The 14,229-nt window shown below is 39.7% G+C and overlaps 1 protein-coding gene across 1 annotated transcript; it reads right to left on the bottom strand.

Annotated features, from left to right (window-relative positions):
• Positions 1-6,239: 6,239 nt before the first annotated feature.
• On the bottom strand, positions 6,240-13,245 carry amotl2b (angiomotin like 2b). The gene is made up of 10 exons (XM_084411450.1): positions 12,987-13,245; positions 11,515-12,249; positions 11,094-11,256; positions 10,177-10,378; positions 8,861-9,156; positions 8,512-8,699; positions 8,337-8,426; positions 8,060-8,229; positions 7,350-7,487; positions 6,240-7,215 (listed from the first exon to the last, which is right to left on the bottom strand). The coding sequence occupies exons 1-10, from the start codon at positions 13,025-13,027 to the stop codon at positions 7,130-7,132; spliced, it is 2,109 nt and encodes a 702-aa protein (XP_084267576.1). The 5' UTR covers positions 13,028-13,245; the 3' UTR covers positions 6,240-7,129.
• Positions 13,246-14,229: the final 984 nt, after the last annotated feature.

The raw sequence follows: 14,229 nt of genomic DNA, 5'->3' as shown, positions 1-14,229 counted from the left end.
CTGTTCAAAAGTTTTGGGTTGACAAGATTTTTACATGTTTTTGAAAAATCTCTTTTGTTTATTGTTCAAATTTAAATGAACTGTTTTATATTTAAATGTATTTTATTTATTCCTGTCATGTCAAAGCAGAATTTTCAGCATCATTACTCCAGTCTTCAGTGTCACATGATCCTTCAGAAATCATTCTAATATGATGATTTTCTGCTCAAGAAACATTTATCATTATTATTATCAATGTCTTTATAATCACTTTTGATCATTTTAATGCATCTTTGTTGAATATAATCATTAATTCCTTTTAAAAAGCTTTAGAAATTCTGCCTAACCCCAAACTTTTGAATGGTTGTGTACATTTCTATATTCTCATGACACAGCTGATTTAAAATGCTTACAGGGATGTTTCATTTTACTCTTAGGGATTTTTGTTATGCATGTTGGTCAGACTGCTCACATTGAATGTATAACATTCTGCAAGCAAGATTTAGATTAACATACTTTAGTTAATCTTACAGTGCTGTTAAATTATAGTTAAGACACGGAATATAACGTTAAAGTTGCTTTTTTCTTTCCAAATCCACTGAAACATGCACTGGCTTTTGGGATTTTCACAACCTCTCTTGCCATTCTTCCACTAAACCAAAAATATCCTAGTGTGCCTCTCTCAACCCCTGGCCTCTTGACCAGCAATTCAGACTTTCCATGAAACTGAAAGAAAGCTTTGTGCTAAAACGGGGAAATCCTGCATGAATACTCCACAGCAATCATGGTAACCGAGAGCATGGTTTTTGGCCCTGGCGCACACTTTGCCATGTGCTCACTATTACCAAATAAAAACACAGGACCCTGGGCTAGTGAGAGAGACGTCAGAAACACAACACTTCACTGTGTGAGAAAAATATCATTTTGTTCACGTCATGTCTAAAAGTGAAATGTATCAATTTCTCTATAGCCATGAGCTTCATTTTGTCTTACTGACATGAGCCTTATGTTATTAGAATCATGTTCTTGATATCACAACGTCATGGAGACTCACTAACCCAGGCTGACATCTGAAATCTGACGTCTGGAGCTTTTACTGTTGAAACCTTATGTTTATGCTTCTTTGAGCAGTTATGCAGCAGTTGCATCAGTCAGCAGACCCTTGTTAAAAATATATTTGCAGAACAAGAAACAAGGATTTTAAGGGGATAGTTCACCCAAAAATGAAAATAAGCCCATGATTTACTCACCCTCAAGTCATAATAGGTGTATATGACATTCTTCTTTCAGACAAATACAATCAGAGTTATATAAAAAAATGTCCTGGCTCTTCCAAGCTTTATAATGGCAGTGAATGGCCGTTTCTGTTTTGAAGTCCATAGAAGTGCATCTATCCATCATAAAAGTGCTCCACACTGCTCTGGGGGGTTAATAAAGGCCTTCTGAAGCGATGAGTTTGTGTAAGAAAAATATCCATATTTTAACATTTATAAAGTAAAATAACTAGCTTCCAGCCAAACGAACATACGGATTCCACTTAGACTAAAGCGCAACTTATGCGAGTAATGCGACATACTGCTGATATTTACGCTACTCCATGATGCACTACGCAACTTCTGACATCATAAGTTGCGCTTTAGGTGTACGAGCACCTCTCCAAAAATGTAACAACGCGTCAATTCTACGCGGACTGCAAGTGTTGTGATTGGTCTGCTAGAACCCCTCCCTCGGGTTTCACATGCTCCCTCTGCATGTGTAATTGCACGTCAACCCAGACAAGGACACAGAAGTATAAAAAAGGCTTTAAGGCTGATTTATACTTCTGCGTCGGACCTACGCCGGAGGCAATGCGTCGTTGTCCACGTTCACGCGCGCAGAGGGAGCATGTGAAACCCGAGGGAGCGGTCCTAGCAGACCAATCACAGCGCTTGCGTCCGCGTAGAGTTGACGCGTTGTTACATTTTTGGAGAGGTGCACGTCAGGGTACGCCGAAGGGTACGCGCGCTACACACAGCCTACGACGTAGCTACGGCGTGAGTTCGACGCAGAAGTATAAATTGGGCTTTATGAAAACCAACACGTAGCTTACAGCGTAAAGGCCTCATTATACTTCTGCGTCGGACATACGCCGGAGCCTATACGCCGTAGGCAACGTGTTGGTTTTAATTTATACTTCTGTGTCGTTGTCCGCGTTGACGCGCACCTGGGGAGCATGAAACCCCGAGGGAGGGGTTCTGGCAGACCAATCACAGCGCTTGTGTCCGCGTAGAATTGACGCGTTGTTACATTTTTGGAGAGGTGCACGTCAGGGTACGCCGAAGGGTACGCGCGCTACATACAGCCTACGACGTAGCTACGGCGGCAGTTCGACGCAGAAGTATAAAACAGGCTTAAAGGCTCCGGCATAAGTCTGATGCAGAAGTATAAGCCTTCAGTAAACTATGTTTGGCCGGAAGCTAGAATTTTACTTAGTGTAAGAAAAATGTTCATATTTTACACGTTACAAACACATTGCATCACTTCAGAGGGCCTTTATTAACCCCCCAGAGCTGTGTGGAGCACTTTTATGATGGATAGATGCACTTCTATGGACTTCAAAACAGAAACGGCCATTCACTGCCATTATAAAGCTTGGAAGAGCCAGGACAGTTTTTTTTTATTTAACTCTGATTGTAATCGTCTGAGAGAAGAATGTCATATACACCTATGATTTGAGGGTGAGTAAATCATGGGCTAATTTTCACCTTTGTGTGAACTATCCCTTTTAAAAAAAAGGCCTGTAAAGTTGCCCTGGAACAGCTTTAAATTCAGTAATCGTGTTATTTTACATTCATTAACTTTGACAGCCTTATAAAATACATTTTCTAAAATATTTTTTTGTGTAAGTTTTTCTGTGGGCACCATAGCTCCCATTTGTGGCCCTGGACCCCTGTTTGAAAGCCCCTGTATTAATTATCTATATCTTCTTTATGTGCATTAATTTATCGCTCAGTATAATTAAAAAGTGAGTGGACGCAATCTGTTTTGTTTTGGGACCTCACGCAGGCAGGTTTTTGGAAAGCCTTACATTGTGCTCTGAACTGTCACATTACTCATGCCATTTAATTGATAAGGAATGCTTTAATGCATTCCTCTAAATAAATAGCAGCAAATGCAATCATGGCCAAATGCTGATACATTAAAACAGCAGAGCTGAAAAATGCACCCATGCACATGACTAGCATTTGAAATGTTGTCATTCCTAACCATGAAAACACATCATGGTAGCTTTAGTCATGAACCGGGAATGTGTGGCCCCTTGTGGTTTTACTGCTCTTCATCATTGCACTTGCACTACTGCAGTCACGAGGTATGGTTCAGATTGTGGTATAAACATGAAGGCAAGGCTGCTTTAATTAATTTGCCTTGCAGCAATTTTCAGATCTATCATTCAGAGTCCAAAGTGAAGGTTATTCCATCCAGTCATCAATCAATGCTGGAAACGTGTGCGGCTGAAGTGATCAATCTACTGTCTGAGAGCACAGAGCATCCAACCAGCATGTCTGAAAATTAACAGGACAACCTTTTCTTTTAGAAAGTTGGTGGGTTTGTTTGCAAATTAATCTGGTTTTCAACATAGTTTGGTTCCGGACCAGACTGACCCAAAATTCATCTAACATCTAATGTTTTTTCTTATTCTTTTTGACAAGCACAACCGCTTTAATTCAGATTTGTAGGGCGGATTACTGTGGCCTCACTCAAACAGATAGAAAAAAAATCATATTTGCTGGCGTTCCACATTTCAAGCTTCAGGAATGTGCCCTTTGAACTTGAAATGCTCCACGGCCCTCCATTTTGTTCAAGCCGAGGAAGAAACCCAAGGTTAAAAAACGTCAAGTGCTTCTCAAAAGTCGAAAGAATGTTGGCAGCTTTTCTGGCTGTGCGGAGGAAAAGGCCTCCACTGCGCTTATAAGCAAGATGAATGGCAGTGTATCACATGTTTCCCGGTTCCCATACAAGCTCTAACCACCATAAAAATCCTAAACCTTTTCATTCCAACCAAAAGGATTTTCTCTGCATATATAAGCTCATCTGGAGCCAGGTTTGTTCTTGTGCTGGTATGAAGATCCAGTGCCACAGTGTCGTCATCATATTTGCCTGTTAAACTGTTATTTGGTGGAAGACGGTTTATAGCAAATATTGAAAGCACATGTGAATAATGTCAATGTATATAGGCGAGGGTCATGAACTCCCCCACTGTTTCCTCTCTTTTTCTGTTATAAGTTTAAATGGCAATGCTGTTATGATTTATAAACTGTACTTAAGACGTTCTGATACTGAGTCTAAGACATGACAATCCATCACTGTATTTATTACTACTTTATATATTTATATATTTTTTATAAAGTCTGACCTTTTAATGGTTCTAGTATGTTGGTCCTTAATGACACTGTTTTGTGTTGAATGTCTGTTTCAAGAACTGAATTTGAAAGAACATGTTCTTAAAATGTCTTTTAGACATTCCTTAAAGAAATTCAACCTGTGAAATTGTTTTTTATCATTTAACTGATCCTTCCCGCCTTACACTGACCATTCTTACATTCTGGTGTCATATTTTTATTTGTAAATTTACTTAGTTTGAGCTTATATCCTCTATTTCTTGTACCATACTCTCATACTCTTTTTAATGTTAAATCCAAAAAATATATTGCACACCATATAAAGTTTTAGTAGCTTCCTTTAGTATCTTTTTAAGTATCCCTATTTATAAGGGGGGCAGTTTGACTAGTTTATGAACTGTAGCTTGTAAATTGGCAAGTTACAGTTTTAAAGTAGTTTCACCAACATTCTTCAGGAAAAATAGTTTTCATGTTTTTGATTTACATGCTTTATGAAAATATGACGGCCACCTTTTACATATTATTAGTAGTAATGTCTCATAATTACTAGTAATCATGACCCTTGTTTACTGTTGTTACAACAGATCTGAATTGTGTATCAATTGTGAATCATAAATAGTGAAGCATCCTAGCACGCTTTAGCTTACTTTTAGATTACCGGTATATCAATGTTGTTGTTTTTTCTCTCATTACACCCTAAATATTGTTAAAAGTTTTGAACCTTCTATTGACTTCTCACTTTATTCACACAAATTCACACTTTATTTAAATGTTTAAATTGGCATTTGTAATAAAGACAATAATTTATGAGCCTTCTTTTACAAGTCCATTTTTGAGAGGTTTTAATATGTTCAAAAGTCTGAGAACACAAGTGAAAATGCCTTCCATTTGGTCCATTTTTGTTTCATTACAAATTATGGTCAAACTTTAGAAACACACTTTATTTTACAGTTGTCACATATGTTACATGCACTTACCATAGTAGTAACAGTAAATTATGCATAATTACATGCAACTAACCCTCAACCAAATCCTAATCCTACCCTAGTAAGTACATGTAGTTGCTTAATATTACTCAGTACTTAAATATATAATTACACTGTAACAATGACACCTTAAAATAAAGTGTAACCCACTTTGGTGTTCTCGTTACACTGTAATTATATATTTAAGTGTAATATTATTTAACAACATGTAGGGTTAGGATTAGGGTTTGGTTCAAATACATACACATACAAAATGATGCTGGATTGCATGTGTGAGCTGCCCAGTTTTCACACAGTTCAGTGCTAGCATGCCTTGGCACTATCTAAATAACTGACTTACAGTAAGATCACCAACAAACAACTTCCTCATGAGCAATGCAAGTCTGAGATGCCTCTCATTCATTTTTACAACAGTCAGTTTGTTAAAAACTTCACAATACAGAGTAGCATTGTCCTAAATTTGGAAACAGAGTGTGACATCAGCACTATGTTAAAAAGCATGTGACTACACTGAGAAATATTGAGTTGACTCTGTCAGTGATATTCACAGAATAAGAGGCTGGATGGGTTAGTCAGGTGTTGGGTAAGTCAGCTTTGAGCGAGTTATCTATTGTTCTATCTCAAAAGCAGAATGTTTGTCTGAATGACTCAGAAGTCTGAGTTTAAAATGCGGATAAAGGTGAGCCTGAGGGAAATAGCGCGAGGTTTTCTATGGTGAAATTTGAGAGCTGGAATGCCCCTCTGGCATTCATTTACAACTTACTCATCTTTCTCGGACTGTATGTGAAAACCCGGAATAACGTGATGGAGAATGTGTGAAATGGGATAAAATCCAGTTCTTACTAGAACCAACAAATATTTCACAAGGGCGTCACAAACCAACAGACACGTTTTTATATATTAATAGCTTTATTGTAAATGTATGAAATGTTTCAGAACATTCACATCTTTCATGGATTAAATAGAAGAGGTCAACCCTTAGTCATGTGTTTACACAACTTTACTGAAATGCTCTTTGGCACCAGTTCCTCAGCATTACATTCCAACCCAACACAAAATAATTGTACAAAATATATATTAATATTTACTTTGAAACGACACCTTGACCAGCAAATGTGCCATTTAAGAGCGAACACATTCAAAAACAAAGTACAGGAACGCAAATTGTAATATAATACAACTGGTTTTCTCTCTGACAGAGTTCTCTTAGACTCTTAGGTCGAAATAAGGTTTTTGCCTCGCACAACGTGACAGCATGCAATGTAAAAGAATAACTTCGATGAAGGGTGTAGCAGCCATAAATAGAAAACCATGAGAAAAATGTAACCACTTATAAAGGTGGGGTGGAAAAGATACATGCGAGAGCCTCAGTCTCAAGAAGAAAGCCAATTGAACTGGAATGTGGTGGAGTTACCACAGGTCTTCTGAGAGGAGGGACAATGCAATAGTAATGACAATTTAGGAGTTTGTGCCCGTCTTCCAGTACGGGACGGCTGTAAATACCAAAATTTCTGGATTCTCACCAGAAGCAAAAGTGTCAGTAATGCAGTTTACTATCTAATCTGTCAAAACATACCAGACTGGAGATGTACTTTAAAGACAAGAGCTCAGCTCCCTCTTTCACATGAGATTTTGAGCAGCTCTGTTATTAAGCTGGACTCTTTCTTCACAACAGTATAGTGATGTGGTGTCATTTCATATCTTCCAGAGCTTCTCATCACACAGGTATGATGTATTTATTTTGCAGGGCAGTTTGTCCTGCATGCCTTGACCAAGCGTTCTTCATCAAATGAAGATCTCCACTGCATCAGCCGCCACATCATCCAGGCCTTTAAAAAGGTCCACAGCAGATGGTGCTTTCTGGATGCTATCTGTGAAAAATAGTAACAAAAAATTAACCAGTTATCACACAATGTGACTTAATTTCTTACTTTAAACTTTGTCTCTCAATTACATTTTTTAAATGTTTTCCATATTATGCAGAAACAACTAAAAGTTGACTCACTGGGGTTGGGCTCTGTGCATGAGGCTTGATCTGTTGTCTGTTTCTCTGACAGGACTGGCTCAGGATGTCTCCGGGTTGCTACAGGAGCAAGAGTGGAATATGACGTACCAGCCGCCTGGTCACTGGATTGACTGTTCCCTGGAAAAAAGATTCATAAGAGTTAGTTACAATTTTAAGATCTAATTCTACTCAGCTAATTTTGTCAATCTGAGAACCCAATGCTTAACAGTGAACACTAATGCTAATGTAAGTCAGACACTTAACTAGTAAACGCTAACTAGCTGGGAAGACTGTTGCTAGTCGGACTCTTAACTAGTAAATGCTAACTAGCAGTGAACACTTTGCTTACGTTATTTAGATAATCAGGGCCGTAGCTGGGGTATTTGAAGCTGGGGGCTCTAAAATCGTCACCACCTTTTGCCCCGCTTAGCGACAGCCCTGCATTCAATAACTTAGCTAGTAAAAGCTTAACTAGTAACTAGTAAAAGCATACCTAGTAAATGCTAATTAGCAGTGAACACTAATGTCAGTCAGACAAGATCCTAGCAAGGAAAAACTAGTAACTTACCTAGCAAAAGCTTAGTAAATGCTAATTAGCAGTGAACACTAATGCTAATATTAACCAGACACTAATGTAACTAGTACAATTTTAACTGGTAACGTTAATTAGCAGTGTACCATAATGTTAATGTTAGCATTCAGACACTAACCTTTGCCCTGGGCCATGTGTGTGACCGTTGAATGAGAGATGGTGATGGAGGGCTCAGTTGTAGCTGGGCAGAAGTCACCTGACTCTCCCTTCTGCTCCTGCTGCAGCTTCTCCTTCAGGATGCTAATCACTGTGTCCTTCTCCAGGATTTGGGTGTACAGGGCACGGATCCTGACAAAATATGAAACTTATGAGTCCTAAACAATCTTTCAATCCAAAGTGGTTCATTAAACACAACTGAAATTGAATTTTAGATGCACTGAGGGTGATTCTCTTACCTGATTTCTACTTCCTGGTTTCTGTGCTCAGAAGATGGGAGCTCTTCAATAAAGGAATGACGGGGCGAATGGTTGATGATGGTTGTGTCTCTATGAAGTACAGGAAGAAAACAATAAGAAATTGCTTCAAAACTCAATATTTTCAGAAGAATTTGACACCGAACTCCTCTTTTACCTCTGAGCTGCAGCGGTGGCGGCGGCATCCATCGCGAACTCCCTCATGGTCTTCTCCTCCAGGTATTTCTGCTCCCAGCGCATCTTGTCAGCCTCCAGGGACAAAATGCACTCTTCTTTTTCCCGCAGAAGCTCCTGCATTGTGGACACACTCACATCGGATGTCCCTCCGACTGGCTGAGGCTGCCGCTGTGGAAAAAGAAAAACAAAGTGTAAGATTATTGTGATATACCGATTTGAAGTCTCGAGCTATTCTTAGCTTCACTGGAAGGAAATAGCCCTGACAAACAATGCTAAGTCACATCTGAAAAGTTAAAAATAACAAACAAAGCACCGTTTTGTCTCAGTACCTGCTGATTTCGGAGGCTCCGCAGTTCCTGCTCTAGCCGTGTCCTCAGGCGCATTTCCAACCCTTCTCTTTTCTCGCATGTTGATTGCAGCTGAGCCAGAGCCCTTTGCAAACGCTCAACCTTCTCCACATACGCTCTCTTCCTCTGCAGCTCCGTCCACAGCTGCTGGCTGCGTGTCTGCGTGGACCTCAGGGTGCTCTCCAGGGCCTCGCTCCTGCGCTGCTGGTTCTCCGCATCGTTTCGCAGATGCTCAACCTCCTGCTCCAGACGCGCACACTGCAATTGCTGTTCTTCATCTGTTAGAGAACAAAAAATTTGAGATCTGTGTTTGTAAATTAAATTGATTTGAGCAGGTCAGATGCTTAGAGAGTCAAAGAAATCCCATTTGTGGCCCCCACATGCCAAGTTTAAGTACGTCCATGGGTATTATTTGGTTTAAAAAAGTGGTGGGGACGGGGACGTTTCTTCTGTGCACATAACACATAAAGAAAAATACTAAATGTTCTACAGCTATTATATTATATTTAGTTGTATTATATTATTATTATTTCTCTGTTGTGTGCAATTTCGTAAGTGGTGGTGACCTTTTGACAAACTTAGTAGGAATGCATGAACTGAGGAAATGATTGCCTTGAAGGCCATGTATGTTGCATAAATGTTTTCTGTACATACTAAGCCATAATATCCAGTCATAACAGGCATAGGCATTTATCTGAGGACGTGAGAATGAGGCTGAAGGAATGTTTATGCAGGCCCTCTCCAGCACCACTCCCCATTGACTTCCTGCTCATAACAAGAGGAATTCAATCGCAAAGTCCGGAGCGCCTCATTTACACAAGCGGTTAAGGAATGCAGAGGGGAGGAGAAGCGACCCACTCTCCCTTTGACCCACATCTCAGAGTTTCAGATTGTTCTGTTTATTTCCCTCCAATCACTGCAAAACTCATCATCGCCCCCGCCTCTTCCAACTTTCAGCAAACAGGAAGTGAGGCTGAGCAGAGCATTTTGTTAATTGTCAATGTGGATCAAACGAGAGCATTGACAGTGTTTGTCAGTGGTTAACTGTCCCCAGGCATTCTCCCCCGCAAAGCTAAGGTCACATCTGACATTTAATCCTCTTTTCTGATCATTCATCTGCTGCTATGTGACTGAAATTCCTGTGTTGGAACGCTCTAATTGGAAACACATTCCCTCTTTAAGCAAAATGACTCAACAGAAAAACAGATCTCACATTTTTTGTGCAACTCTGGGTTAAGAAGTATCCAGAGCATGTGAAACAGTAATGAGGTTTAATGTGGCCGTTTTCATGAACTCACTCTGCAGAAGGAGCTTCTCAATAACATGCTGGTTCTGGTCAGCAGCTTCGGCTTCTTTTGCCGCTTGAATGCTTGAATGCTGCAGCCTCTTGATCTCAGCCATCAGCTTGTTTCTTAGCGCTTGCTCCAGAGTTTCTCTTTTGGCACAGCCCTTCATCAGAGTGTCGTAGGCCTCTGAGATCCTTTCGATCTCTTGTTCCAGCTGGCGGAAAAAATAAAAAGACAATTAAATAGCATGTCAGATGTGTCCGTCTGACAATGATGGCCTCAGAAATACTCAAAGATGGTTAGCAATGTTCCTGGTTGTGATTAAGAGCAGAGAACAGAGAAGCTGTTCAGGAGTGCCATATGGAAAGATCAGGATGGCGTTAACCATGACTCCATCATCCCAGGCATGTTTACACAAGGCAGTGGCCTGATGGGTAAATGCTCAAACCTGTGTAATTATCATTCTTTCAGAGTGAGCAACAGCTTAACTGCACTGATGTAATCCACTGGAAACACTTCATGGCCTTTTGGAATTTAGCCAAAGTGAAATGAAAAGCTATTTTATAGTTGTCATCACTCTCTGGTATATAAATATAGTGTCTATATGTGTATGCGAAATATTAATTACATATTATAATAATAGTATATACTATGTATGTATATACTATGTATATATGTATATGTATATACTTGTTTACAAATATATATTTGTATATATATGTTCTTTTCAGACAGATGTCCCATACAGATCTGTATTTACAGCTGAGCCTTGCTCAAATGTCTCCAAAACTTTTTTGTATCCATAGCCATTTGTAATTATATAACCTGTTGTCAACAGCCTGTGTTTTTATTTATCTTCAGATGGGTGTCCCATTAAGATCTGTATTTACCGTATTTACAGTACAGCTAAAAATGTCAGGGTCTTTTACCTTCTGAATTCTGAGGGCCTTCTCAGTGTGTCCCTCTAGCTCCTGTCTCAGTCTCTTATTCTCATTCATGAGCATTTCCAGTTGAATGCGACTGCAAGCTGCGACCTCCCTGCCAGCAGGGGGAGATGTGGAGAGTCTATGGCAAACTTCTGGTGTTTGAAGTCTGGAAGTAGAGCAAGGTAAAAATCATCATGTTTGATGAAAAACTAAACAATGGGATTTAGTTCATCTCAGTATGTTAGTATAGTTAGAAGACAAACTACAATAGCATGTACCATATTACATACTCAGCCATAGCATCAGCCAACAGACTGTTAGTCATAATTACACATCCAATAAAGTACGTCAGAACTGCAGGAATTGCATATAATGTGTCACTGTGGTTAAGTGTAAATTATGCAATTGTTCTGGTCTTCTCTACCTGTTGTGCTGGGAATGAAATGGTGGTGGTTCTTTGTAGCACTGTTCATACTCCGTGGCTTGTTGCAGAGGAAAGGGGTACTCAGTATAAGGCACCCGCTTATTGTACTCCAGTCCTTGCTGGCTATATTGTAAGTGCTGGTTTGCATGATATCCATGTATCTGAGGGTAACTGTCAGAACATGTTGCAGGCATTTTATTGTGCTCCATTGAAAACTGCAGAGACCGCTCACTCAGTGACCGTGCGTGGCCTCGCTTCTGGTCCCAGCTGTCTTCTTCCTCACGGGGCATCTGCCTTGTTACACTATCCTCTAGTGATTGGCCCCTGTGCGGTTGGCACCACTGGGAGGCCAAAAACTGAGACTGGGCCTTGGCTTGTTCATAGGTGGGCAGCTCCTCGCCGTGGTGTGGGTGTGTTGTGTAGTTCTCAGAGTGCTGGTAGTCAACCTGGTGCTCCTGACCCTGGGGTTCTTGGCGGGCAGAGAGCTGAGGAGACTGGGGCTCCTCCTGACTGAGGCTCTCAGATGAAGACTGTGGAGTACAAGCCCCTCCGCTGCCAGCTCCAACACCTCCTCCTCGTCGCAGGGCCTGCTGCTGGATGGCCAGGAGTGTGCGGGCATCTGTGGGGTTTCCATAGCGAAGCTGCTCTTGAATTAGTCTGTGCAGGACAGTCCCAGATGCCTCTTCACCTCTCATTTTATTTGATGAAGATGTGTATTTATGAACTGAACTGGACCTAGAGGGCAAGAGAACCATTCAGCAAAAGATTATGATTTTTTAAATTCCATATAGATAATAACAGAAAGAAAGAAAGAAAATAACCATGTTTAAACTCTCATAAGTTAAAGTACTGAATAATTTTTTGATCAGTTTACAGAAAGTGCAACGAGCACATATTTAAGCAACAGTAACAAAATCAAATCTAAACAAACACTAAAAAGTACACTAAAAATGTGTCATTTTTTTTGTAACATCTGATTTAACTGGTTTTACTTAGGCTAAGTCAAATAATAGGCTATATAATAATAGCTATTTGTATTATTTATAAATAATTAGGGCTACAATAAGTATATAGCTACAATATAGGAACATAACTCAATAATATTTTTTTTAAATAATACAATTTTTAAAAAAAAAACCAACACAACTTCACCAACAACTATTCAAATATAGGGCTAAGAACTAGTTTTCATCCCAATAAAAGGGTAGCGCACTAAAGGGAGCACAATGTATAATATTCATTATTCCTACAACACGTGCCAAACTAATTAAACGTCATAAACATGAAACATTTTCGTTTCATGGATCGTCCTCAAAGCCGTTCAAGTTATCGGCGTCACATTTAAAGTTAACGTTACATATATTCGGGTTTTCTGCCAATTAATGCACTATTGATCGCGTTCGCTACTATTGTCCATTAAACTCCATGTCTGTAGTAGCCTAGGCTAGCACGAACATTGAAGAACAACTTACCAACTAACACTTTCATTCCACACGGATTCTGTTAAAGGCATGTGTAATAATAATCCAAGTAATCCAACTTATATCTTCTGTTTGTGTTTTATCTGCTCGTTTTTTGTGTGCGCGCGCGTTCGGGTCTGGTTGGGTTATGAGCTGGTAGGCGCGCGCTCTGCTCTCATAAATAACTGAGCGCGCCTGGAATGATCGGAATGTGTGAGCTCAGGGATCAAAAGTGAAAAGAGAAAAAAGAGCCATTTAATACAGCAGCTGCAGTTCCGCTTTCGTCCACCGGGGCTTTCACAACAGTTACGAGCGCTCAGGTTTGCACTAACAAAAAATGTCCTGTAATTTAAGAAAACGGTCCAGTTGTTGTGGTCGAAGGAAATCTATGGCAACATAAAGCCCTATATTACTACAGAAAGGCTAAGCAGTGATGTCACCTTAACAGAGAAAAGGTGTCAAAAGGTGTGACCCAATTTGAAAGGTATGCAGACGTGTTGACACAAGAATACAATAACCAGAGCGAGAAGATCAACTTTGTGTATTTAAGCATATGAAAAGTTATTGGATGCTTTCTCTGGGCACAGTTCTTTAGTTTATCTGTTCAGTCTGTTCTTTTGGCCTTCTGTCAAGTAAATTTTCATTTTAGGGGTCTTTCTAAAGAAACAAAAAACATGTAGCACATTCACACACAGATCATAACGTGTACAACTAAGGCTTTCTGAAGGATCATGTGACACTGAAGACTGGAGTAATGATGCTGAAAATACAGCTCATCACAGGAATAAATTACATTAGAGTATATATTAAAAAAGAAAACAGTTAATTTCAGTTGTAAAAATATTTCACTATATTTTTTTGACTGTGTATAAGAACCCTGCAACAGCAGACAGGGTGGTAACTGCCTCATGGTTGTGTATGAATCCTCAAGTTCCTCCTGACTAAAGCAATAATAAATGGGAAAGGGTGGAATTCAACAGTTAGTTGATAGGAATGTTTAATCAATCAGCGATCAAGCACCAGATTTCCAATGAAAGGGCATAAGACAAAGAGAATGATGTTTACTATAACTAGGAAAACTTTATTTGCTTCTTGTTATGCTATTGAGCAATCCACCATAAACATTCACCTCTTGATTCGACTGATAGCAGGGTATTTCCAGCTAAGTCTAAGACTCTCAGACGGTGACTCAATGGGAAACATGCATGTTGTGGACATGTAACTACTTGATTGCAGGTGTGAATGAATGAAGCAG

This window comes from Rutilus rutilus (assembly GCF_951802725.1).
Source record: "Rutilus rutilus genome assembly, chromosome: 6".
NCBI lineage: Eukaryota > Metazoa > Chordata > Actinopteri > Cypriniformes > Leuciscidae > Rutilus > Rutilus rutilus.
This window is presented reverse-complemented; position numbering and strand designations above follow the sequence as displayed.